At 34.8% G+C, this 25537-nt stretch overlaps 1 protein-coding gene across 1 annotated transcript in view; it reads left to right on the forward strand.

Annotated features, from left to right (window-relative positions):
* Positions 1 to 270: 270 nt before the first annotated feature.
* The window catches only part of LOC133326815 (dynein axonemal heavy chain 3), a gene marked incomplete at its 5' end in the record, with an annotated part of 80056 nt that continues 54789 nt past the window's right edge, over positions 271 to 25537 (forward strand). The window contains 8 exon segments of the mRNA XM_061535420.1: positions 271 to 385; positions 647 to 1108; positions 1111 to 1148; positions 1205 to 1348; positions 13748 to 13930; positions 17488 to 17693; positions 23727 to 24044; positions 24236 to 24467. Of these exon segments, the coding sequence (XP_061391404.1) occupies positions 271 to 385; positions 647 to 1108; positions 1111 to 1148; positions 1205 to 1348; positions 13748 to 13930; positions 17488 to 17693; positions 23727 to 24044; positions 24236 to 24467 (1698 nt within the window).

Consider the following 25537-nt stretch of genomic DNA (forward strand, 5'->3'; position numbering starts at 1 on the left):
GTAGGAAAATAGTTGTGATATTAATGAAATGTTTACATTTTTTGGAAAACATTGAGGTTTTCTCAAGTCTTCCCTGCCTTACCCCTCGGCGGACAATGCCATACATTCCCCACTAATAAGTAGTTGTTTTTTATAAAAAACAAGAAACTGGGGTTAAGCCTGACTATTTTGCAAAAACAAATTACAATTATATTTATACATATATTTTGAAATTTTCTCTGTTGTAATATATATTTATTTTCAAAACGATATTTAACATTTCTCTTCAAGATGTTCTCCTGCTTCTTCTTCCACTTCCTGGATAAACATAAAACCTTTAATCAGGTATGGTTCCAACAAATGTTTCTGTTTTGCTTTGCGTGGGCTTATGGATCGCATTTACAAGGTATGTTTATATATGTAACACATGATTTAAGGATGACAAGTTAAATGTGTGTTATTCAGAGCTCAGAATTAAATGGAGAAAATAAACCCAATACACACATGTCCTTTTGTCGATAAGTTCGGCATGGGTGGATTTAAAAATGCGCTTATGTGCACAGATGACTTTATGGGTTATATTGGTACATGATATTACTTTGATTGCAACGGAATAATTTATGTCCAGCTTTTTACTTCTCTTAATATGTTTTGGTATTTCTTGCAGTCAAAGGCATTAAACATTTCGATAGCATGATACGGAAAATTCTTTATGGTGCCAATGAGAACTATCCGCGACCTAAATACTTCTCCCTAAATCGAGGACAAATGTTTCCCGAAAAACTGACCCTTATGGATTATCGTTTCGATGAACAAGAAAATTGGTGGACATGGCAAAAGTCAGGTGACGATCCCACAGCTGTCACATCATTATTTCCAGAGGGAGCTCAAATCAGTGAACTAATCGTACCAACCAATGAGTCTGGTTATCTAACATATTGGCAAGAATTTTGCTTAAATTTGTCATATCCTATGCTGGTTATTGGTCCTACCGGCACGGGAAAAAGTGCTATATTGACGAACAATTTAATGGCGTTACCCAAACAATCGAATATGATTAACATCATTAACTTTTCCGCAAGAACATCGGCGCAATTGGTACAGGATACGGTTATGGCGAAATTGGATAAGAACGCAAAGGTGTCTATGGTCCACCCGTGGGGAAAAAAGTATGCACGTCAAGTATGTGTATTAACAAGCCAGTGTATATAATTTGTATTTTCAGTGTATTGTGTTTTGTGATGATGTTGCGATGCCCAGCAGAGATACCTATGGATCTCAACCACCGCTGGAATTAGTGCGCCAATGGCTAGACCATGGCTATTGGTCTGATTTAACCGATACAAGCAAAATTGACTTAATTGATATGGTAAGTATTTTTCTTATTGAAAAAAGTGATCATTATTGACACCAGAGTATTTGTCAATTTAATTCCTGTCACCTGAAGCAATTAAAAAAATAGCCAAAGTTTGTCTGACTGAGACGAAGTTTTGCACATGGCGCCAAAGTTTGGTCCCAGTCTGTTAAGATTTAAATATAAATATGAAGTAAAATTTTGCTCATCGCATTATAGGCCGGAGATCCTATTTTTTGCCCATTATTTCGGAGACGCTGACTACGATTTTGCAAGAAAAGACGTAAATATTTAATATCTCATTTCATTCTGTCTGTTATAAACATATGCACGAAGACATAATATCCTGTACCACAGTGTGGTGAAGGGTATTAAAATGGCGAACGCGCCGCCGTTTTCAATTTAAATTTTGGAAATCGTAACAAATTTACGCTTTAGAAATTTAAGGTATTACTTCCACATATATTTTTTCCTGATTATATTTCAATAGTGCTCCCAACCTAAGAGGTTGTCCGAATTCGAAGACATTCTGCCCAATTGATTAAATCTTCCGATTTGATTAAATTGTTTGTCTGTTTGTTTAATGGGGTTTCAAATCGTTTCAGATTTAAATATAAATCCCATTTACTTTTTGCCCCATTTCATGTAATTTGGCAAAATGATGTTTGCCAAACATACTTTAATTCGGGTCAGATTTACATATTGCTTTAATATATAAATTTGTAGAACATTATATATATATATATATTGTATCCCGAAGTCTATACGATTGATATAAATTTTGTAATTTTAAATTTGTCTGGTTTTCTGTCCAGGGTCCACCAAATATACTATGTCTGCCCTATTGTATTTTGGTGATATGTAAACAATAAACCAGTAAGGAAAGTTCAAAACCCGGACGGGGCCGACTATATGATACCCTTCACCACTTTGGGTACATGCTATATCTAAATCTGAACCGATTTAAAAAAAAAAACTTCACAGACAACAGTCTGGATCTAATGTCATACTCTGCGCAAAATGTTGTCCCACTCGGACAAATATTGGGAGTACCTAAGTCTGGACCTAATTCAGAACTCTGTGCAAAAGTTTGCCCCAATCGGACACATATTGGGAGTTTGGTGCGTCATTCACATAAAATCGGACGAAACTATATATGGGAGCTATATCTAAATCTGAACCGATTTTAACTAAACTTCGCAGACATCAGTCTGGACCTAAATCAGTACTATGTGCAAAATGTTGTCCCAATCGGACAAATATTGGGAGTTTGGTGTATCAAACACTAAAAAATCGGACGAAACTATACATGGGAGCTATATCTAAATGTGAACCGATTTTAACAAAACTTCGCAGACCTCAGTCTAGACCTAATTCAAGACTCTGTGCAAAATTTTGTGCCAATCGGACAAATATTAGGAGTTTGGTGCATCATTCACATAAAATCGGACAACTATATATATGAGAGCTATATCTAAATCTGAACCGATTCCAACATAACTCCGCACACATAAGCATGGACCTGATTCAGTGCGCTGTGCAAATTTTTGTCCCAATCGGACAAATATTGGGAGTTGTATCATTTACATAACATCGGACGAAATAGGGTTCGTCCTTGGGCCAAATACGTGAACTGTGCCAAATTTCATCCAAATCGGATCATAAATGCGACCTGTACTTTGTTAACAAAAATACATGGACATACGGACGGACGGACATGCGTAAATCGACTCAGAAAGTGATTCTATGCATATTCTCAAAAGGAACCATGGGTCTATCTCGTTTCCTTTTGCCTCTTACAAACATATGCACAAAGACATAATACCCTGTACTACAGTGTGGTGAAGGGTATAAAAACTTTAACACATTTTCCAGAAAAATGAATGCATGTCTCATCACATCAGGCGGACTGAAATGCAACAAAAAGAAATGCGCAACAACCAACAGTTTGGAATGTACTGCAATACCTGCATCAGCAAAAGAAACACACACACACTGATACTACATTATTGTTCTCATATTTACCAGCAACAATATACATAGATACTTATTAATGATAAGCGCTTACCAAAAATCCAGATAGCTGTTGAAAGGTTTAAATCAGGGGATATGTGGGATGTTGAGTGCCTCTTAACTAAAATAATACCGACGTCAGACAGAATATTTAACATTTACATTTAATTAGCGCTTAAAGCGGATTCAAAACATGAATAATCATGAATGAATGGCCCTTGGACACGGATATTAGGCACGATCGATTCTCGAGAAAATTTATTTTACAGCGTTTCGTAATAAGAATTAAATTTTGGAAGTATGTTAGCTATAAAAGCTATACCCATAAGATGTTTCAAAGACAAATGCAGAGCGTAAAAAATTCTGTTCTCACGCATTTGTCTATGTGTGTGTCAATGGTTTTTCAGTTGGTTCAGTTGAATGTGTGTGAGAGAATAGTGATATTTGCTCCCGCGAGAGTGCAAAGCATCCCTGATGTAATGTAACTTACTTAGCTGGCTTGTGACATTCGTTCCATAAGCCGAGCTTAAACAAATTTCCAGGCGCATCAGTCTTTTGCGCAGTTTTTCCAATTTGAAAGACCATATTCGGCAATGTTTTCTCCCGCTTGATCTTTCCATTTTATTCGCGGCCTTCCCCTTCTGCGTGAACACTCAGCTGCTTCGTTTTTATATGCCTTCTGGCTGGGGCATCTTCATCCATTCTTCATGCTTCAGATCCGTATAACAGCACGGGTAGTATCAGCGTCTTGTTGAGTGTGAGTTTGGTCTGGCGGGAGGTGTTTGAGTTGTTCTTGGTTGCTCAGACCATAGTATCATCGGTCGGTCATCACTATTCTTCTCCGAATTTCAAAACTGATGTCATTCGTTTTGTTTACGGCGGTACCAAGGTATATAAAATCTTTGATTACCTCGAAGCTGTAGTTCTCAAGTTCCACAGTTGGTCTACTGGACGTCTTGCGCGTTGATACCATCAGCTTGGTCTTCTCGCCTTTTACTGCCAGGCCCACTTTGGCAGCCTCCTTCTCGATTTGTTCAAAGGTGGCTGTTACCGCTCTCAGTGTTTGACCCATTATGTCGATGTCATCGTCGTAGGCGAGTAGCATGTGTTTTTTGATGTACAGAGTGCGATTTCTGTTCCCTTTTGCATATATCTGTTGTGTTTACAGCTTTTCGACGTCGAGTTTCCGTGTTGTGTTAGATCGAACCTTTGCTGCAACATTAAGATGAGTGCGAACCTTGGCTGCTACAAGGTAGTGGTCCGAATCGATATTCGCTCCTCGGATCTATCGATCGTCTAATACACTGGATGAATGCCATCCGTCCAGGTGGCCTTGTGTATATCGAGATGTCTGAATCTGGTGCTGCTAACTACCATGTTCTTTGCTGTCTCGAACTCAATCTACCTCATGCCGTTGTCGGATGTTTCTTCATGAAGGCTGAATTTTCCGACGTGGGGCCAAAGATATTTTCCCTTCCGCTTTTCGCATTAAAATCTTCTAGCAGAATTTTAATGTCATGGCCAGGGCAGCGGTCATATGCTGTTTCTAGGCGCTCGTAAAATATGTCTTAAGTCTGCTCATCTTTGTCTTCGGTCGGAGCATGGGCGCAAATAAGACTGATGTTGAAGAACTTCGCTTTTAAACGGATTATAGCAATTCGCTCATCTACTGGAGTGAATTTGCAGACGAGGTCTTTTATTCTCCTGTTAACCATAAATCCGCAGCCAAATTCATGTCTCGTTTCATGGCAGCTATAATACTGGGCGTAATCATCTGATTTTCTTACGCCAGTCCCTTTCCATCGCATTTCCTGTAAGGCAATAATATCGGCTGTGTACTTCTGGAGTACATCCGCCAAAGCGAACACTTCGCCTGTTATGTACAACGTGCGAACATTACAGGTGCAGATTCATTTCAAATTAATTTCTTAGCCATTATACGGATATATTTATATATCTTATGGTATTGGGTTTTGATGCAAGCTTCTTGATCAAAGTACTAAGAGTTTGTTATATAATTGTAAACAAACCTGTAATGTTCGCACGTTGTACATAACAGGCGAAGTGTTCGCTTTGGCAGATGTACTCATGAAGTACAAAGCCGATATTATTGCCTTACAGGAAATGCGATGGAAAGGGACTGGCGTAAGAAAATCAGATGATTACGCCCAGTATTATAGCTGCCATGAAACGAGACATGAATTTGGCGGCGGATTTATGGTTAACAGGAGAATAAAAGACCTCGTCTGGTCCTCTATTTCCTTGAAATCGGTTCGGATTTAGGTATAGCATAGCTACCATATATAATTTCGACCTATTCATGTAGACTTTAAACCAAATAATAAATGGGTGCCTGATTGATATAACATTTTAAACAGTGAAGCATACGAAATAGCGTGCGTAAAGTTTACTTAACATCTTATTACAAAGTATGGAATAGATTGCAGAATGGCATGTGTGTGGTCGATTATTTAAGGTTCGTTCAATTTCATGTCAATGTTCCTTCGAAAAGACGACATCTGTAAAATACATATGTAGAATATCCCCAAAGTGGTGAAGGGTATCATATAGTCGGCCGAGTCCGACTTTCAGTGTTACCGCTGGCAATTTTAAAAAAGTTGCACAAAAAGTCGTTCCCTTGAAAAAAGGTCGCACAGAAAAATAAATTTGTCAATAAAACTGGTCCGAGAATATGTCAGATACCCTTGGAACTCAAAAACGACGTAGAAAAATCTAAATTAGTTTGAATTAACATATAAAAAGGAAAATTCAAATTTAAAAATAACAAAGAAGAAAAGTCGCACAAAGCTTAAAAAGTTTCAAACGCAGTTACAGGACATCAAAAAGGTTGCAAATTGCGACTTTAGTCGCACAACGGTAACCCTGCCGACTTTACTACTTTCCACACTGGTTTTTCTTCATGATATGTAAATAATAAAGTAAACAACGTTAACAAGTTTTAGATATTCACGATCGATCCCAATGTAGACATGTAAACATATGCAAATATTGTGAAGTGTTCGTAAAAAAATATGTTGATTACTGTGAATATTTGTTAAATCGTTTAATTAAACTACTTTATTGTTGACTTTAACTCGTATGAGGAATAACTGTAATTTAATAATTTATGGATTTTTTTATTAAATAAAATTCAAATTTAAGTGATTCAAACTCATTAATTCCTGTATATACACTCTATAGCAGACATGAGGTATTTATGTGTTGTTATTCTTGTAATATCATGTTTGCTCTTTTTCAGCAATATTCAATTTGATTTTAATTATTTTAAAGTTTTTAATAGCATTCCCCATTGGACTGTATGATGGCATTTCGAATTATCAGTAGACAGATGCGATGACCTTCACAGTTCATTGACATTGATAACCACTTTCCAATAGGTTGTTTACCTCATGGAAAATTAAACGCCAAATTAGAGGCACTAAATTTGGAAAACTAAGACATGAGCTTTAATATCTGGCAAATTAGCATACTAATGACCCCTATTTCTTAAATAAAATGCTATAAGTCCTTTCAAAAAATACATGTTTTCAGTGTTTGTTTTGATTTTGGGTTACTTGGACTCCGGTTAAGCATATTTATACGTATTGAGCAATATAACAGGGACATTGGTGTTCCAATGTCCCTATATATCTTTCGATTTGCGGGAAATTGGCATAGCGTAATGAATTATGTCTAGAATGATGTGTGTTATGTTTCCTGGAAATCGGTCCAGATTGAGATATAGCTCTCACATATATTTTCGTCCGATTTAAGGTAAATGGTGCACGAAAGTCCCTAAATATCTTTCGATCTGCACGAAATTTGACACAGCGTAATTAATTAGGTCTAGAATGATGTGTGTAAAATTTCTTGAAAATCGGTTCACATTTAGATATAGCTCCCATATATATTTTCGTCCGATTTAATGTAAATGGTGCACCAAAGTCTCTAAATATCTTTCTATATGCACGAAATTTCGCATAGCGTACTGAACTGAGTCTGGATTGATGTGTGTTAAGTTTCGTGAATATCGGTTCATATTTAGATATAGCTCCCACATACATTTTCGTCCGATTTTATGTAATTGGTGCACCAAAGTCCCTATATATCTTTCGATTTGTACGAGTTTTGGTATACGGTACTGAATTAAGTCTAGAATGATGATGCTAAGCTTCGTGAGTTTCCTGAAATAGGTTCAGATATATTGTACATATGTTAGGATACATATGTAGAATATACCCAAAGTGGGGAAGGGTATCATATAGTCGGCCCAGTCCGACTTTACTTCTTTCCTTACTGGTTTAATTTTTCAGTTACTATTTAACTTTCTTTCATAATATGATAATATAATTGATGAGTTTTAATTTTGAAGACAGTTAGTCTTAAATGGGTTAAGCGGCACCCCTGTTAAACAAAAAACCAGTTAAAACGACGATAAGTTCGGCTTGGTCGAACTTATCTTGAAAATCGGTTCACATTTAGATATAGCTCCCATATATGTTTTCGTCCGATTTTATGTAATTGGTGCATCAAAGTCCACATATATCTTTCAATTTGCACGAAATTTCGCATAGCGTACTGAATTGCGTCTATAATAATGTGTGGAAAGTTTCGTGAAAATCGGTTCAGATTTAGATATAGTTCCCATATATATTTTCGACCGATTTTATGTAATTGGTGCACCAAAGTCCCTATATATCTTTCGATTTGTACGAGTTTTGGTATACGGTACTGAATTAAGTCTAGAATGATGATGCTAAGCTTCGTGAGTTTCCTGAAATAGGTTCAGATATATTGTACATATGTTAGGATACATATGTAGAATATACCCAAAGTGGGGAAGGGTATCATATAGTCGGCCCAGTCCGACTTTACTTCTTTCCTTACTGGTTTAATTTTTCAGTTACTATTTAACTTTCTTTCATAATATGATAATATAATTGATGAGTTTTAATTTTGAAGACAGTTAGTCTTAAATGGGTTAAGCGGCACCCCTGTTAAACAAAAAACCAGTTAAAACGACGATAAGTTCGGCTTGGTCGAACTTTAGGATCATATTCAAAATATGTAAAATTAATGGAGGGTCCTAAAAAACGCATGTTATGATAGGACCTTGAACATACCAAAAAAGATGTGAGAAAAATATGATTACCTAGCGTTTTAAGGGGATATATCAAAATGGGTATTTTTGGTAGTGACATTTTACAGCCAATGACAATATAAATTACATCCAATTCGGTTGAAAAATTGGATTGTGGACAGGAATTCTTTTTCGTTTTAAATTTTCTATTTTGAGTTTATGTTTTCTCCTTTTTCGTTATGTCTTGTCCCGTTTCTTCTTATTTACTTACATGTTCACGTTTGGCGTCATTAGAATAGCAATATACAATGGTAAACATTCGGTTAGGCCTATCAAAACTTGTTCTTTTATATTTATTTAGCATTTATATCAAAATAATTTGGAAAATACACATGCGAATTATGTTACACAAATGCAGCGGTCGTTGAAAGTGTCTGCAATGAAGAAAACAATGAAATTCAAAACTCAAATACAAGAATTTGTACTTATATTTTAAACCTGGTACATGCACAATGTGGAAAAAATTAACTATATATTAAATTATAAAAATTTCTTAAGGGGAAGTTTTTTCATTACCAATAACTTGGAATGGCAAATTAGAAAATTGACGAGACCGGATTAGGAACTTTGTCATGAGTGAAAATAGTCTACAACTCATTGCAAAAAACTGCCTAGTTGGTTACCACGTTAATTGTAGAATCAGAGGACACGAGTTATTGTTGAAAAGTTCCTTCTGCACAAAAAGTTCGAAAATGTGGACAATGTTATGGGTTCTTTACCAAGACAAGGACACAAAATTACATAGAGTATTCGAAATACTGAAAATAGGACGCGTCCGGTAAATAAGTGCTTTGTCGACCCGCAAAAAATTAGAATGCCAAATTATAGCCCGCGGTTGGATAACGCCACAAAAACGTAAAAAAAAACATCTGAGCTATAAAAACAATGTATGTGCAAAATTTGCTGTGTATGGCTTAACAATGAACCAGATGTTTTAAGCAGCACCGTCAGTCTTATCATAAAAAACACACGAATCGGAAACATTTTTTTGTAATATATTGATAGCCGATTAATATTATTCTGAAACTTTACGGAAATACCACACCTTCATGTAAAAACTTTTACAATATCTGATGTTGACCGGTCCAGTTGCTAACGTTTTTTTGGTTTTTTTTATTGTCATTGGAGTTTCTCATGTTATTAAAAAAGTTTTCCCGTTGCCATAATAATAGAGAGAAATGCCGATAAAAAAAGTTATACTAGCGAAAACTTTAAATAATCTACGACAAAAAGGTTAACAATACATTGATTGAGAACAAACAAGTCGGGATTAAGGGAATGCTCGCAAAAAATGACTATTAAAAAGTAAAACATTGCCACAAGGTTGCGTTAAGTTTGCCAACGTGGTGTACACTCAACATACATACATTTTAAAAAGTCGAGACCTTTATCTACATGGAGACAATTGTAAATTGTCTTCTAACAAATTGTTTATACTATTAAAAAAATTAAATACCAAATTGCAGACACTAAGGTTGGAAAACTAGGCTAGGAAATTTAACATAGCGAAAATTAAATTAAATATTTTCTTTAAAATGTACTTGCAAGTCCCAAATCACAGCTTCTTCGATCAAATCGAAATTAGAAACATTTCGATAGAAAATTGGGCCTAAAACCTTCAACACACTGAGAATTGAGCAGTTACCTTAAATGCGGCAAAATGCGGATAAAGCCTTCAAAATACAGAAAATTGGAATTATATCAAATCGTAAACCCATATTGATAACTTTTGATAGGAGGATTTGAGATCCTAAAAAATTAAATTAGGGACAATTCGTTTGGTAAACATATCCATTTATGGTGTACCATTATATGGTAGCTACACGGAAAATTGGACGAATATTATTGTTTTTCGTAGATATATTTTCTACTCAATGAAAATCCGAAATGTAATGTATGTAGCCGAAATTTTGAATTAGGAAAACACCGACATTTTTAATTAGGTTGAAAAATGTGCTGAATATTGGGGCTACCCTGATCTATTTTAGTAGAAACATTTTTTACTCTTTACACTTCGTGCATATGTTTGAAACAGACAAAAAGAAACGAGGTAGATCCATGGTTCCTTTTGAGAATACACTTAGAATCACTTTCTGAGTCGATAATATGGTAAAGTTTGGCACAGCTCATTTATTTGTTCCTAGGACGAACCCTACTGATGTCACATATAAAGTATCGTCCGTGTATTTTTGATTTAAAGAATATTTTTCCGATAACTATCTGAGACGTGGATTTTTTAAAGAATAATTTGTGCAGGACTATCTGAGGCGCGGATTTTTTTTAAAAAATATTTTTTTTTCACGGACTACATCCGAGGCGGGGATTTTATAAAAAATAATATTTTTCCACGGACTATAACTGAGGCGGGAATTTTGTAAAAAATAATATTTTTCTGAGGCGTGGATTTTTGGATAAATATTAGTATAGTGTGAAGTGTGTCAATTTTTGTTACAATCTTTTCAAATTTTGATATAGCTCCCATATACATTTTCGTCCGCATTTAGGGAAATGATGTACCAAGGACCATAAATATGGCCGATAGGAATAAAATATTGCACAACGTAATGAAATTAGTATAGACTAATGTGTGTCAAGTTTTGTTGAAATCGTTTCAGAGCTGGATATAGCTTCCAATACATATTTTTGTCCGATTTTGAGTAAATGGAGCACAAAATTCGTCATGTTTGTCAGATTGACATGCAATTTTGCACAGCGTACAACGTAGAAATTCAAACAAAGTCAATATATATAAAATCGACCGACTTCATGTTATTTGAACTCCAAATAATCAAAAGTTGTCCGATTGAGATTTGCGTAAAATCGATTTTCATACTTTTTTCCATTGTAAACAAACGACTCTGTTCAAATGAAAAATGGTCCTTGAAAATGCGACATTTATAAGGATGCATCTGTTGAATATACCAAAATGGTAAAGGGTATCATATAGTCGGTCAGTCCGACTTTACAAATTCCCCAATTGGTTTTGAATAATCTCTACAGTCTTCTGAATAGAATAAATTTTGTTCGTGTTTCTTCTATTGCTTGAATCATAAAAAAGATATTGATATTCCTACATCTAATGAAAATCCTCAATACCAAATTACGACCTAACTTCGAAAACTATGTTATCACTTACATTGAAATATTTGTGTACAAATCAATGTTAGAATTTCTTTATTTTTGTGTGAAAAAACATTTCATTTAATTTGAAATTTGTTTATATGAATTTTTGTTAAAATAAATATAAATTCAAATAATTAATTTTATTGGGAAACATATAACAACTACGTTAAGTTCAGCCGCGACGAACTACTTATACCACTACCATGGGATAACCTGATACCACTTAGTCATATACAATAGATGCTGCTACGATTCTTACAATATGTGATCTCTATATATATATTGACATAGCGTACTGAATTGAGTCTACAATGATGATTGGCGAGTTTCAGGAAAATCGGTTCAGATTTCGATATAGCTCCCATATATATTTTCGTCCGATTTTATGTAAATGGTGCCCCAAAGTCCCTATATATCTTTCGATTTGCACAAAATTTGGTATAGTGTACTAAATTAAGGCTAGAGTGATGTGATATGTGATATGATTCGTGGAAATCGGTTCAGTTTAAGATATAACTCCCATATATATTTTCATCCGATTTTTCGTAAATGGTGCACCAAAGTCCATAAATATCCTTGGATTTGCACGAAATTTGGCATAGAGTACTGAATGAAGCCTAGAGTGATGTGTGTTAAGTTTTGTGAAAATCGGTTCATATTTAGAAATAGCTTCCATATATATATATATATATATATATATATATTTTCGTCCGATTTTAGGTAAATAGTGCACCAAAGTCCCTTTATATCATTCGATTTGCGTTTTCCCTATATATCCTTCGTTTAGCATAGCGTACTGAATTGAGTCTTGAATGATGTGTGGTAAGTTTCGGAAAAATCGGTTTAGATTTCGATATAGCTTCCACATATACATATATATTCGTCCGATTTTACATAAGTGGTGCACCAATCTCCTAATGTTTGTTTGATAATCACGAAAATTGCACAATGTATCAAACTGAGATTTGAAAGACGTTATTGAGTTTTGTTGAAATTGGTGCAGATGCAGCCATAACATCCACATGTATTTCGAACGGGTGTCCGATTGAAATTAAATTTTTTAACAGTGCGGCGTATCGAATATCGTGCATAAATTTTGCTATAAATCGTTTTCCATAAATTTGTCCTATGGTCTAAACCTGCCTGAATGAATATAAATTTATCATAGGTTTCTGAGAGGGAACATTGACATGCAATTGTTAGGATACATATTTAGAATATGCCCAAAGTGGTGAAGGGTATCATATAGTCGACCCAGTCCGAATTTACTACTTTCCTTACTGGTTTAATTAATTCTTCTTTGCAAATATTTTCTATTAAATTTTTACAATATTTGTTTTATTGCCAAGGGCTACAATTGCATTACGTTATTTTAAATATTTGAAATTTTAAAAATGAAAACTTATAATTTCATAGAAAAAGTCCCAACCCCAAATCTAAAGTATAATACTAGTTAATTTTACATTTACATGCCAGAATGCTTCATATATCCAAATAAAATTCAAAAAATGTGTATGAGTTGCCATGCTTGTAGACAGGGAAAACATTTTATGAAGAGATATTTTTTTGAAATTTATGGCAGTGTAATCTATTATAGAAAGGGAATGCTGAAGTACTTTCTCATCCATTGCTGTCAATTTGTACCGAGCACTCTGATACCTTTAGTTTCCATTGATAGTGGATAACGGGTGTTAAGTGAACTACAGCATATGCTGCTTGAACGAATATGAGATAAGTTTGATTTAAAATGTTGTGGTATTTATACTCTACAGAATACTGTGGTACTGGGTATTATGTATTCGGGCACATGTTTGTAACATACAAAGGGAAGGATGTGGACCAATAGTTTATTTTGAGAATATGCATACAATCACTTTCTGAGTCGATTTATGTACGTCCATCCGACCTTCCCTCCGTTTGTTTATGTAAAATTATAAACAAACTGTTAAAATGCAAAGTCCCAAGGCTATACCGGAACTTTAAGGATGTACAATAAAACGGCTACAGGGCGTATATTTAGGTGGTAACTTCGGATTGCAACATGTGGAGTGAATATGAAAAATGTTTAGTTTTTATGTGTCTACATTTTTGCATTGTAGTCTCTATTTCACCCCTTTATCCTTTTGTTCTATTTCTAGTGTTTTATCGGTGCAATGTGTATGCCAGGCGGCAGTAATTTCATATTTCCACGTTTCTACCGTCATACATTCGTTGTGGGTGTGGATTCGTTCGAGGATGCTACCATAATCAAAATATTTACAGCAATCGGCGATTGGCATTTTTCCAAGGGCTATCCTGATAAGGTGGCATTGCTCTCAAGGGTATGTAAATATCCACATATTCAGTGTACGAGTATGTTAATGTTAAATTTTATTTATCTACAAAAAATGTTGTGTGTAAGAGTGTTTACAAACTGAAGGCCTGTAACTTTTTTGTGACGGCTTTATTCTCGTTGGTAAGTTGTTACAAAATGACGATAGCAAAAATTATTTTAAATACATTATATTTTTGCATGATGGCATCATTTTCGCATTGAAATCACCTAGAGATCGACATATTTGACTATATATATATAAAAAAAAAACTTTCGGATTTCTTATGGGTAATGTATTGATCTAGGCCATGTATTTTTATAGCTTTTATCATAAGGTGGAGTCAAAATCAAATATCTTGTTCCGTTTGCAACGCCTCGAAATAATCGTCGGAGACCCCATACAGACAGATGAGGTTTGCGGAGGTCTACGGAATTACTATACATGTTTTGATCATATAGTTGATTGAATAATTGGATCATTGATCCCCACAAGTGGAGTAGATACCAGAAGGAATGGATCGATGAGTCCTATCTTCGGACATGATTTGTATATTTGGATAACATCGGACATTCCATTCGTGTGATATTGAATTAAAAAATGCTCAGACACTTTGTGGGTGAGGTATAAGAAGGAGTGAGCCGTAGAGCCCATCTTCGGACTTCGGTCAATAACCAAAAAAATATACGTTGATCAATAACCATTTGTACCCATCCAAAGTTACCTATGTAATTCATTAAAGAATTAGACTATCGTACGGGTTTTTTGGTTTAAATTAGTCTATATGGATCTGATCTGGATGTAGAAACTCAAAATTATTTATACACTTAAATAATATAAAATAAAATCAATGTTTAATTGATGTTATACCAAAGGAAAACCAAGGTATATTGTTTTAGATAGATTTTCATTCAAACATGGCTTTAAATATATATTACATATATAATTTTGAGTTCCAATTTTTGAATTAAAAAGGAAGAAAAATAATTTACAAAAAAATCTAAATCATCCAAAAATTCCAACTGTGTTAGAACGAGTGCATGTCTGGCTCTTGTACGAACTAGGATTATTGACTTAGAGATCGCCTATTTAATTTGAAACAATAAATAAACAATAAATCGATTATTAGTTTTTGAGTTATCGTGCCTGTCATTTAGTTTAAAAAGAGATTCAATAAATCGGCTATCTTAAAGAGTTCTTGAGATTTTCACTTGAAATTTTGTAGGGACATTCTAGAATTATTCGAATTAAAACAAAAAACAAATTTGAAAAATTTTGTCCCAATCGGACTTTGTGAATTTATTCTTACATTTACAAACAAGGAACCATGGATATCTCGTTTTCGTTTGCCTGTTACAAACATATACACAAGGACATAATACCCTGTACCACAGTGTGGTGTAGGATATACAAATGTGAATAGTTTTGGGTTAATTGATCTGTCGTTGCAAACTTTTCATGAAATTGAGCTCCAAACTTTATTTGGGTGGAAGCTGTGTGTACTTTAATGTAAAACAATGTTGAAACAGACCAGTTTTTGTATGTTCCCTATCGATTTGTGACTATGCCACTCACTCATTTCACGGTATTCGTGTCAAAGTAAAACTAGAAGACTACAAAATGAGGACTACGTCTCTTATGTATCATTTTTCAAAATTTTATCTGCACCAACCTACAAATGTTTTACTTGAATTTTACTTCTAGTTTCAATACGCAATCACGCAATTTCTGAAAATCGATTACAAGATTATTGTAGTCGCAAATCTGAGTTATTTGATATATATTTTGTGTATATAGTATGCACAGCTTCAGAGTAATACTCATCCAAAGGTGAACAATTTGTGCGATCAAATTTCTAAAAAACATATTTTTCGGGGAAAATTTTTAGATCTGTCAATTGCATGATATGGTTACACGCGATCAGTAAGGTTTTTTTATTTCGACGGGAACTGGCCATCCAAAAACACGAAATTTGGCAAAAAATGTTTTTGAAAATATCGCGGATATATAGTTGAATTTTCTGTGGGTCATTTCCGTTTCAATAAATGACCTCATACGGATTTTGAACTTTTGAGAAAACATAACTTTAAAAACTTCAGCCGAATGAGAGATGTACCCAATTTATGTCAAAAATAGTGTGTTCTGGGTCATCCATGGACCGCATTGATGTGAGTATAGATCGATATTTTTTAGAAGCACACCGAAATCGGATGCGCGTTAATGGCATATGGATTTTTCAGAAATTTTCGCGTTTTACGAGTTTTTGGGTACTTCAATGCAACATGTAGCACATCTTAGCCGTCAAATGAAATTTCGCAAAATATATATGGATTGGAAGATAAACTTCAGTACTTCCTGGAAACCGCATGTACATCAAATGATTTTGAGAATTACGCGATTTAGACGCACTTTAAAATGTATATTTCATAATGTAGTTTTATTTTAAGATTTATTCCTATTTATCGAACCCCAAGATTTATCGGAAGGAGGTTGCCAGAATCCACAAGGTGTATACTTATACTGAAGAAGTGATATGTTAATTTTTCGGTGAAATTCGGGTAAAACAGAAGAATAACCTCGACATTTTTTTTCTGAAATTTCTTCTATAAAATTGAAAAAATAATAATGATGACATTATTTCTTCGAATCAAAAACAAATAATTTTCCTCAATATCTTGTTTTGTTGTCGATGTATTTTACAAACCGCTACACACACTTGTGTAATTATTCCCTTCACCACACTGTGGTACAGGGTATTATGTCTCTGAAATTTGGCACAGTTCACTAATTTGGCCCAAGGACGATTTAGATATAGCTCTCATATATATTTTCGTCCGATTTTATGTAAATGGTGCACCAAAGCCCCTATATATCATTCGATTTGCGCGAGATCTGCATAGTGTACTGAATTGTGGCTAAAATAATGAGTGCCAAGTTTCGAGAAAATCAGGTCAGATTTAGATATGGCTCCCATATATATTTTCGTACGATTTAAGGTAAATGAGGCACCAAAGTCCCTGTATCTCTTTCGATTTGCACGAAATTTGGCTTTCTGATCATATCGAAAGTTGTGGGCTTGGCCTGAAATCTAAGGTGCGTAAATACTTCATGCCAAACATTCCTAAATTGCAATTGTGTGTATGTTCTCAGTGGACCTCACTGAAGGCTTTGGGCAACACACTAGCTATATTTTTTTCTCAAAGTGTATATTTTAATGTCGTCTACTTTTATATACATTTCGTTTTATATTTTCCTGCCAGGCATATCTGTTGCCTCTTTAAATACCTGATATAACTTTACAAAACACACACATACACACCTGATATAACTTCACAACACACAAAATACACCTATTAACTTACAACGTTTTTTTTTTCATTTTTTCCTACAAAATTCACCAGCAAAAGTTTTATGTGATTTTATATTGCTTCCCATTTTTTCTCGTTTCATGTGTTTGCCAACTCCACAATAAAAACAACAACAACAAAAACACCGATTACAAATGCATATATGCTTGAAATGGAAATCAAATGACAACAAAAACAATAATCGCCGTCAATAACCAGGGTCTGGCTGAAGCAATGGTCAGTGTTTATTGTTCAGCGATGAGAATATTTTTACCAACTCCTGCCAAATCCCATTATACATTTTCACTACGTGATATCACCCGTGTGTTTCAGGGTATTGTATTGGTGCCAGCAAAACGTCTCCATGATCCAGAAAAACTAGGACGTTTGTGGGCTCATGAAACATATCGTGTTTTTTATGACCGGTACGTATATATGCATCCATGTATGTTTTCACTATTCCAATTTCGTAGGTAAACTCCTACAATAGTTACATAGCTATTATGTATGTGTATATACATAATAGCTTATACAGGTACATGCAGCGAACAAAATAATAGCAGTATGTTATGCGTTTTTACATGCTAATAATCTGAACATTTTTTGACGAATTTTTCCATCGGAAAATATTTGTAAAATGCAACGGGACCATATTATTGATTTTTGGTTATATGGGAGCTACACCTCAACCGAGATTGATAATTTTTTAAGTTTCATACAAAATAGCTGTAATATTATATTTTGTATTCTCATTGAGTAGAAAGTGTCTCTACAAAAAATTATTAATATTGGTCTAAGATTTCCGGGTAGCCCCCATATAATGGTGTCGCCATATTGTCAATTTTTTTATCATAGCTGAAGCAGTGGTTCACCCCCTTTTTAACTCGGGAATTTTTAAAGTACTAGCATATGCCCGCTACTTCGTTAGTGAATGTGGGAAATATTTAAGAATTATTATTATTATTATTTTTTTAACAGAAAACTGCATATGTTAGAAAAACTGAGCAATCTACACATTAATATCAACAGTAAATTAAATTTGAGTACTATTTAGTACCAAAATTCATGATTCGAGCTCTAAAGGTTCACCTAAATCCAAATTTAACCAAATTTAGTTCCATTTAGCACACATTATTTCCATAAGTACCCACCTCAACCATCCAACAAACCTTCCTGCATACCCCGATCCTAAAACCCCACAACGATTACAAATTCAAATTTCAGGACTCCAACTATATTGGTTCAATTTAAATTGTACCAAATTTAGTACACAGTAGTACGAATTTCAAAACTGCCTACTCAACCCAAATTTACACCCCACAGTAATCCTAATCCATGATTCAGGATTCCAACTCTATCGGTTAACCCACAATTCAAATTGTACCAAATTTAGTACACAGTTGTACGAATTTCCAAAACCTCATAATTACCCCAAACCTACACTCCTACAGTGATCATAAATTCAAGTTTCAGGATTCCAACTGTATCGGTTCACCCACAATTTAAATTGCACCAAATTTAGTACACAGTAGTACGAACTTCAAAAACCTCCTACATACCCCAATCATACACCTCCACATTGTTTCTAAACCAAAATTTCAGGGTTCCAACTCTATCGGTTCTCCCACAATTCAAATTGTAATAAATTTAGTACACCCAAACCTTCACCCCACATTGATCAAAACCCCAAGTTTCAGGATTCCAACTCTATCGATTCACCCACAATTAAAATTGTACTAAATTTAGTACATAGTAGTACCATTTTCCAAAACTTCCTATATACCCCAATCTTACACCTCCTCTGTGTTCCTAAATCAAAATTTCAGGATTCCATCTCTATCGGTTCACCCACAATTCAGATTGTACCAAATTTAGTACCATTTAGTATTACCTTCTTAAACTGAATCCTGACCCCAATGCTACACCCCTACAGTGATCCTAACTCCAAATTGTATTGTTCCCGCTCTATCGGTTCACCCAAATCCAAATTGTACCAATTATCCCATTCCTACACTCCGACGGTAATTTTATGGAACTACATTTGGATTTAGGTGAACCATTAAAGCTCGAATCATGGATTGTGTTACCACATTCGCTAAGGAAATAGCGCGCATATGCTAGTATTAAGATATTTTAAAAAATGTTTTTTACAAAACTTTATACAAAACTTGTTATAGTTGTGCTATATTCTATATGAAACTGTATGTGATGCAATATTATTATTATAAGAGTGTACTAATTTATTGGAAGGTAAATCTTTCATAGTAAATATTACCAATATTGGCTCATGATCAGATACTCTAGTCATAAAGTGACATTCCTTTATATCTGTTCTTTTGAGGATTATATACACGTTTTTAATTGGTTGACAAATCTTCCTACCAGAAATTGGCAGTTATCTGGCAATTCATAATTCTTTATTCGGTATTTCAAGTTCCTAACTCAATTTTCCAAACTGAATATCTGTAATTTGGTAGTTTGCGGACAACCTAATAAAAATGTACATTAACTTCGATATGCAAAAGTCTGGACGCCAATTTAGTTCAATTAAGAGGACATTGATTTTTTGCCTCACGGCTGTTGTATTGTTCGTTTGTATACATCTATATTTGTTATATGTATGTATTCCTCGCATATACATTCATATTTATGTTTGTTTGGTGTTGTCTGACACCACCTTTCTGTTTGAATAAATAATAAACAGTAAGGAAAGTAGTAAAGTCGGACGGGGCCGACTATATGATACCCTTCACCACTTTGGGTATATTCAACAGATGAATCCTAACAGACGTCGCATTTTAAAGGGACCATCAAAATGAAATTGGATCCATAAACATGTCATCCTGCAACCTATACTAAGCTATATAGAAGCTATATCTAAATCTGAACCGATTTCAGGAAATTTAACACACATCATTCTAGACTTAATTCATTACGCGGTGCCAAATTTCGTGCAAACCGAAAAATATTAAGGGACTTTGGTACACCATTTACCTTAAAATATATATGGAAGCTATATCTAAATCTGAACCGATTTTCACGAAACTTAGCACACATCATTCTAGACTTAATTGAATACGATATGCTATATTTCGTCGAAATCGAAAAATATATAGGGACTTTGGTGGACCATTTACATTAAATCGGACGAAAATATATCTGGGAGGTATATCTAAATCTGAACCGATTTTCACCAAACTCAGCACACATCATTCTGCACCTAATACAGAACACTCTGCCAAATTTCGCGCGAATCGTAAATGGTGCACCATTTACATTAAATCGGACGAAACTATATATGGGAGCTATATCTAAATCTGAAACGATTTTTACCAAACTCAGCACACATCATTCTGCACCTAATACGCAACGCTTTGCCAAATTTCCTACGAATCGAATGATATATAGGGACTTTGGTACACAATTTACGTAAAATCGGACGAAACTATATATGGGAGCTATATCTAAATCTAAACCGATTTTAATGAAACTCAGCACACATCATTCTAGACTTAAATTTCGTGCAAATCGATAGATATCAAGGGACTTTGGTGCACCATTTACATTAAATCGGACGAAAATATATATGTGCGACCTATATCTAAATCTGAACCGATTTTTCCCAATTTCAATAGGGTTCGTCCTTGGGCCAAATAAGTTGCCTATGCCAAATTTCATCCAAATCGGATCATAAATGCGACCTGTACTTTGTTCACAAAAATACATGGACGGACAGACGGACATGCGTAAATCGACTCAGAAAGTGATTCTATGCATATTCTCAAAATGAACCATGTGTCTATCTCGTTTCCTTTTGCCTGTTACAAACATATGCACAAAGACATAATACACAGTGTGGTGAAGGGTATAATAAAAAAACAACAACGACGAACATTATTTATTCCACATTTTTGTTGCGTATTCTGCAGATGTCGATGTTGTTTTTTTTATAGCCCATAACTTTCAGAGAGTGGCACTTTAAATTAAAACCAGGAAAAACTATATTTGCTCGGATCCAATTTTCTATACCACTCATTTAGGACCACTAAGAGATGGAACTTATAATACCAGTAATTGTTCTGGACCTTTAAATGGCCGGCTGTGTGATAGTACATTTTTGCTAGGAAGATTTGACATCCAATGATTACCAATTTAGAGCCGGTTAAAACACCAGGCAAAAAATACCTAATAATGGGGTTAGCATTAGGGACTATAGATTTCAAAATTATGATAAAGACTTGGAAATTTGCATAGATTATTTGAAGGCTTAGAGAAGAAGGAAAATTGTTCACAGCACTGTGGTGCAGGGTATTATGTCTTTGTGCATATGTTTGCAACAGGAAACGATATAGACACATGGTTCCTTTTTACACCCTTCAACACACTGTGGTACAGGGTATTATGTCTTTGTGCATATGGTTGTAACAGGCAAAAGGAATCAAGATAGACCCATGGTTCCTTTTGAGAATATGCATATAATCACTTTTTAAGTCGATTTATGCATGTCCGTCCGTCCGTCCGTCTGTCCGTCCGTCTGTCTGTCCATGTTAAATTGTAAAAAAAGTGCAGGTCGCATTTATTATCCGAATTGGATGAAATTTGGCATACGTCACTTATTTGGCCCAAGGTCGAACCCTATTGAAATTGATAAAAATCGGTTCAGATTTATATATAGCTCCCATATATATTTTCGTCCGATTTAAGGTAAATGGTGCACCAAAGTCCCTATATATCTTTTGATTTGCACGAAATTTGGCACAGCGTACTTAATTAAGCCTAGAATGGTGTGTGCTAAGTTTCATAAAAATCGGTTCAGATTTATATATAGCTCCCATATAAATTTTCGTCCGATTTAAGGTAAATGGTGCACCAATGTCCCTAATTATCTTTCGATTTGCACGAAATTTGGTACAGCGTACTGAATAAAGTCTAGAATGATGTGTGTTAAGTTTCGTGAAAATCAAAAATGCGACGTCTGTTAAGATTCATCTGTTGAATTTACCCAAAGTGGTGAAGGGTATCATATAGTCGGCCCCGTCCGACTTTACCACTTTCCTTACTAGTTAACATATGCATACAATCACTATATAAGTCGCAGACGTCCGTCCGTCTGTCTGTCCAGGTTAAATTTTAAACAAAGTAAAGGTCGCATTTATGATCCGAATTGGATGAAATTTGGCCAAATTTGGCCCAAGGACGAACCCTATTGAAATTTGGCACAGCGTAATGAATTAAATCTAAAATGATGTGTGTTAAGTTTCATGAAAATCGGTTCAGCTTTATTATATATATTTTCGTCCGATATAAGGTAAATGGTGTACCAAAGTCCCTATATATCTTTCGATTTGCACGAGTTTTGGCCCAGCGCAATGGATTGGGTCTAGAATGATGTGTGTTGTTTCCTGAAAATCGGTCTAGATTTGGATATAGCTCCCATATATATTTTCGTCCGATTAATGGAAATGGTGCACCAAAATCCATATATATCTTTCGTATTGAACTTGGTATAACCTAGAAGTTAGATATAAATGCTGCATCAAACTCCCTAGGTAGGTCCGATTGGCTCAAAATTTTGCACAACTTATTGAAATTATTATAACATAAGGTGTGGCAAGTTTTGTTGAAATCTGTTCAGATTTAGATATAGCTCCTATAGTTTCCTCCAATTTTAAGTAAAAGGTGCATCAAAGACCCAGAGTTAGGCCGATTGACACAAAATTTTGCATAGCGTACTGAAGTTTATGTAACCTAGCATGGAGAAAGTTGAAATTGAAATCGGTTCAAATTTGAATGGAGCTACTATATATATATATATATATATATTCCCCGATTTTTGGTAAATGATGCACCAAATACTCAATATGTGGCCGATATGCTGTGGTGCACCAAACTTCTCATGTTTATTAGATATGTATCCAAATAATCAAGGGGTGTCCGATTGATATTTGCTTTAAATTGATTTACATAATTTTGTCGCTTTGTAAGGAGCAACTCTATATCTGACCAAATGAAAAATTTAGTATAGGTTGCAGAAAGACATGTTGATGGGTCCAATTTCACTTTACTGTTCCTTCAAAAATGCGACGTCTGTTAAGATTGAATATACCCAAAGTCGGCCCCGTCCGACTTTACTACTTTCCTTACTGGTTTTTATTAATCATTGCCTAAAATATGTTTACGATCTCTAATTTAGCCTTGAAAACTATTTAGATTTTTATGGAGCTTTTTAATTTTTTTATATGTAGTCGTTATAAGAACTAAATACTTGATAGAAAGACAATCGAAATTTTGTAAAGGGTACACGCATTTTAGTTGATTTGTAATTGAGTTTGTTAATTTATTTTTAAAGGTGGTGTAGATATGGATATTGTGATAATGTCCCATACAATAAATGTTGACAAATTGGTCTCAAACTATTGTTTACAAATTGTGTACTCATTTTTTACCATTTTTTGCAGTTTAATTGATCAACGTGACCGTGATCAACTACTCGAGATGGTAGTTGGTGCGTGTAAAACTAATTTACGCTTCTCTCTGGAGTCTGCATTTAAAGACCGCATGGAAAATCCTGCTGGCAAATTGACAGATAACGACTTGCGCAATTTATTTTTTGGCAATTATCTCGAACCAGATGCCGAACCGAAAATTTACGACGAATGCGAAAACTACAACAAATTGGAGAAGCTAATGCATTATTATTTACGTGACTACAATGGCTTTTCGAGCACACCCATGGATTTGGTATTGTTCCGCTTTGCCATTGAGCACATATCGAGGTAAGTGTTACACCAAAATAAGCAATGACATTTATTCGAGACGAGAAACAAATGTTTGTATGTACAAATGGATTCATGTATTTCATATTTGCATTGTATTTCCCTACAACTGCATTGTGTTCAATTGAAAAAATCCTTCTTTGATTATTCATACCGTTTTCCCCCTTCTCGTTATCCGACATTTCTTGCAGAGTTTCACGAGTTCTGCAAATGCCACGTGGCAACATTTTGATGGTTGGTATGGGTGGCTCTGGGCGTCGCAGTTCGTGTAGGCTTGCAGCCCACATTGCTGATTGCAAGTTGATGACGGTGCAAGTGACAAAAACGTACACCCAACAAGATTGGAGAGATGATCTGAAAAAGATATTGATGTCATCAGGATTCAGTATGAATCATACGGTTTTCCTATTTTCCGATTCGCAGGTAAGACTCAGTCATCGGTCGATGACAAGGTACTATTTATGTATTCTAGTCGCAACGTAACTGTTGTAGATGTATGTCAGAGAATTGTCATGAATGGATTTTCTTTTAAATGTGCGTAAAATCCCATTCCTGGAAACTATGATATTTTTATCAATGTGTACCATTGTTTCCAGGAATCGGATTTTAAGTAAATTTATATTAATGTTATCATGTAGACGAAACTTCTTTATAAAAAACAATTGGACAATTGAAATATTGTAATGATATCTGTAATAACGCTGTTAAGTTCGGTCGAACATAACTGTTTATATCCTTCACCATAAGATGCGTCTTGAAAACACATACAATCGGTCAAGTTCGAAGATGAGCTATATAGGTTCACATATAGGCATAGCCCCCACATAAGGATTCGCCAAATTCGCTGAAATTTCTCCAATCAAAAATAATAAAGATAGGCCCCTTTTTGTACTGGTAGCCCCCATATACGCCCCCATATTACATTATATTCAAATAGTTACATAGTTTTTACGCGTTCTGGGTTTGTCTCCATTCCACCATAAATGTTGGTATTCTGTATACTGTAAATCTAACAAATATGAGATTCTATGACCATTTAGTCGATTTGGCCATGTGTTTTAATCATTCTACCTTTGGGAGATATCAGGATAAAAACAGGTAAACAAGCGGTAAGTTCGGCCGGGCCGAACTTTGGATACCCTCCACCATAGTTATATTGACAGGTACTATAAATGAAAATATAGGAAACATACCAGAAAGTGGACCTATACCGACATTTCTAAAAACGGATTATGTAAACCATAATACAAATTTTAGAAAATTTTAAAGGATATTTATACCCTCAGCCTTATGGCTAATGAGGGTGTATACACTTTAACACGATGAAAATGTGCCTCATCGAAATATTGGTTCTAGACCCCATGTCTCTTTGGACCAAATCCGTTTCAGAAAATTTAGATTTCATCCGAACTTTGCCCATCTTATTATTTCTTCCAAGCTTAGTTCAAATTCGAAGATGGGGAATATCGGTCCAATCCTTCTGGAACCTCCAA

Source organism: Musca vetustissima, unplaced genomic scaffold, assembly GCF_032173495.1.
Source record: "Musca vetustissima isolate MV318-11 ecotype Yass unplaced genomic scaffold, APGP_CSIRO_Mvet_v1 utg2717, whole genome shotgun sequence".
NCBI classification, from domain to species: domain Eukaryota; kingdom Metazoa; phylum Arthropoda; class Insecta; order Diptera; family Muscidae; genus Musca; species Musca vetustissima.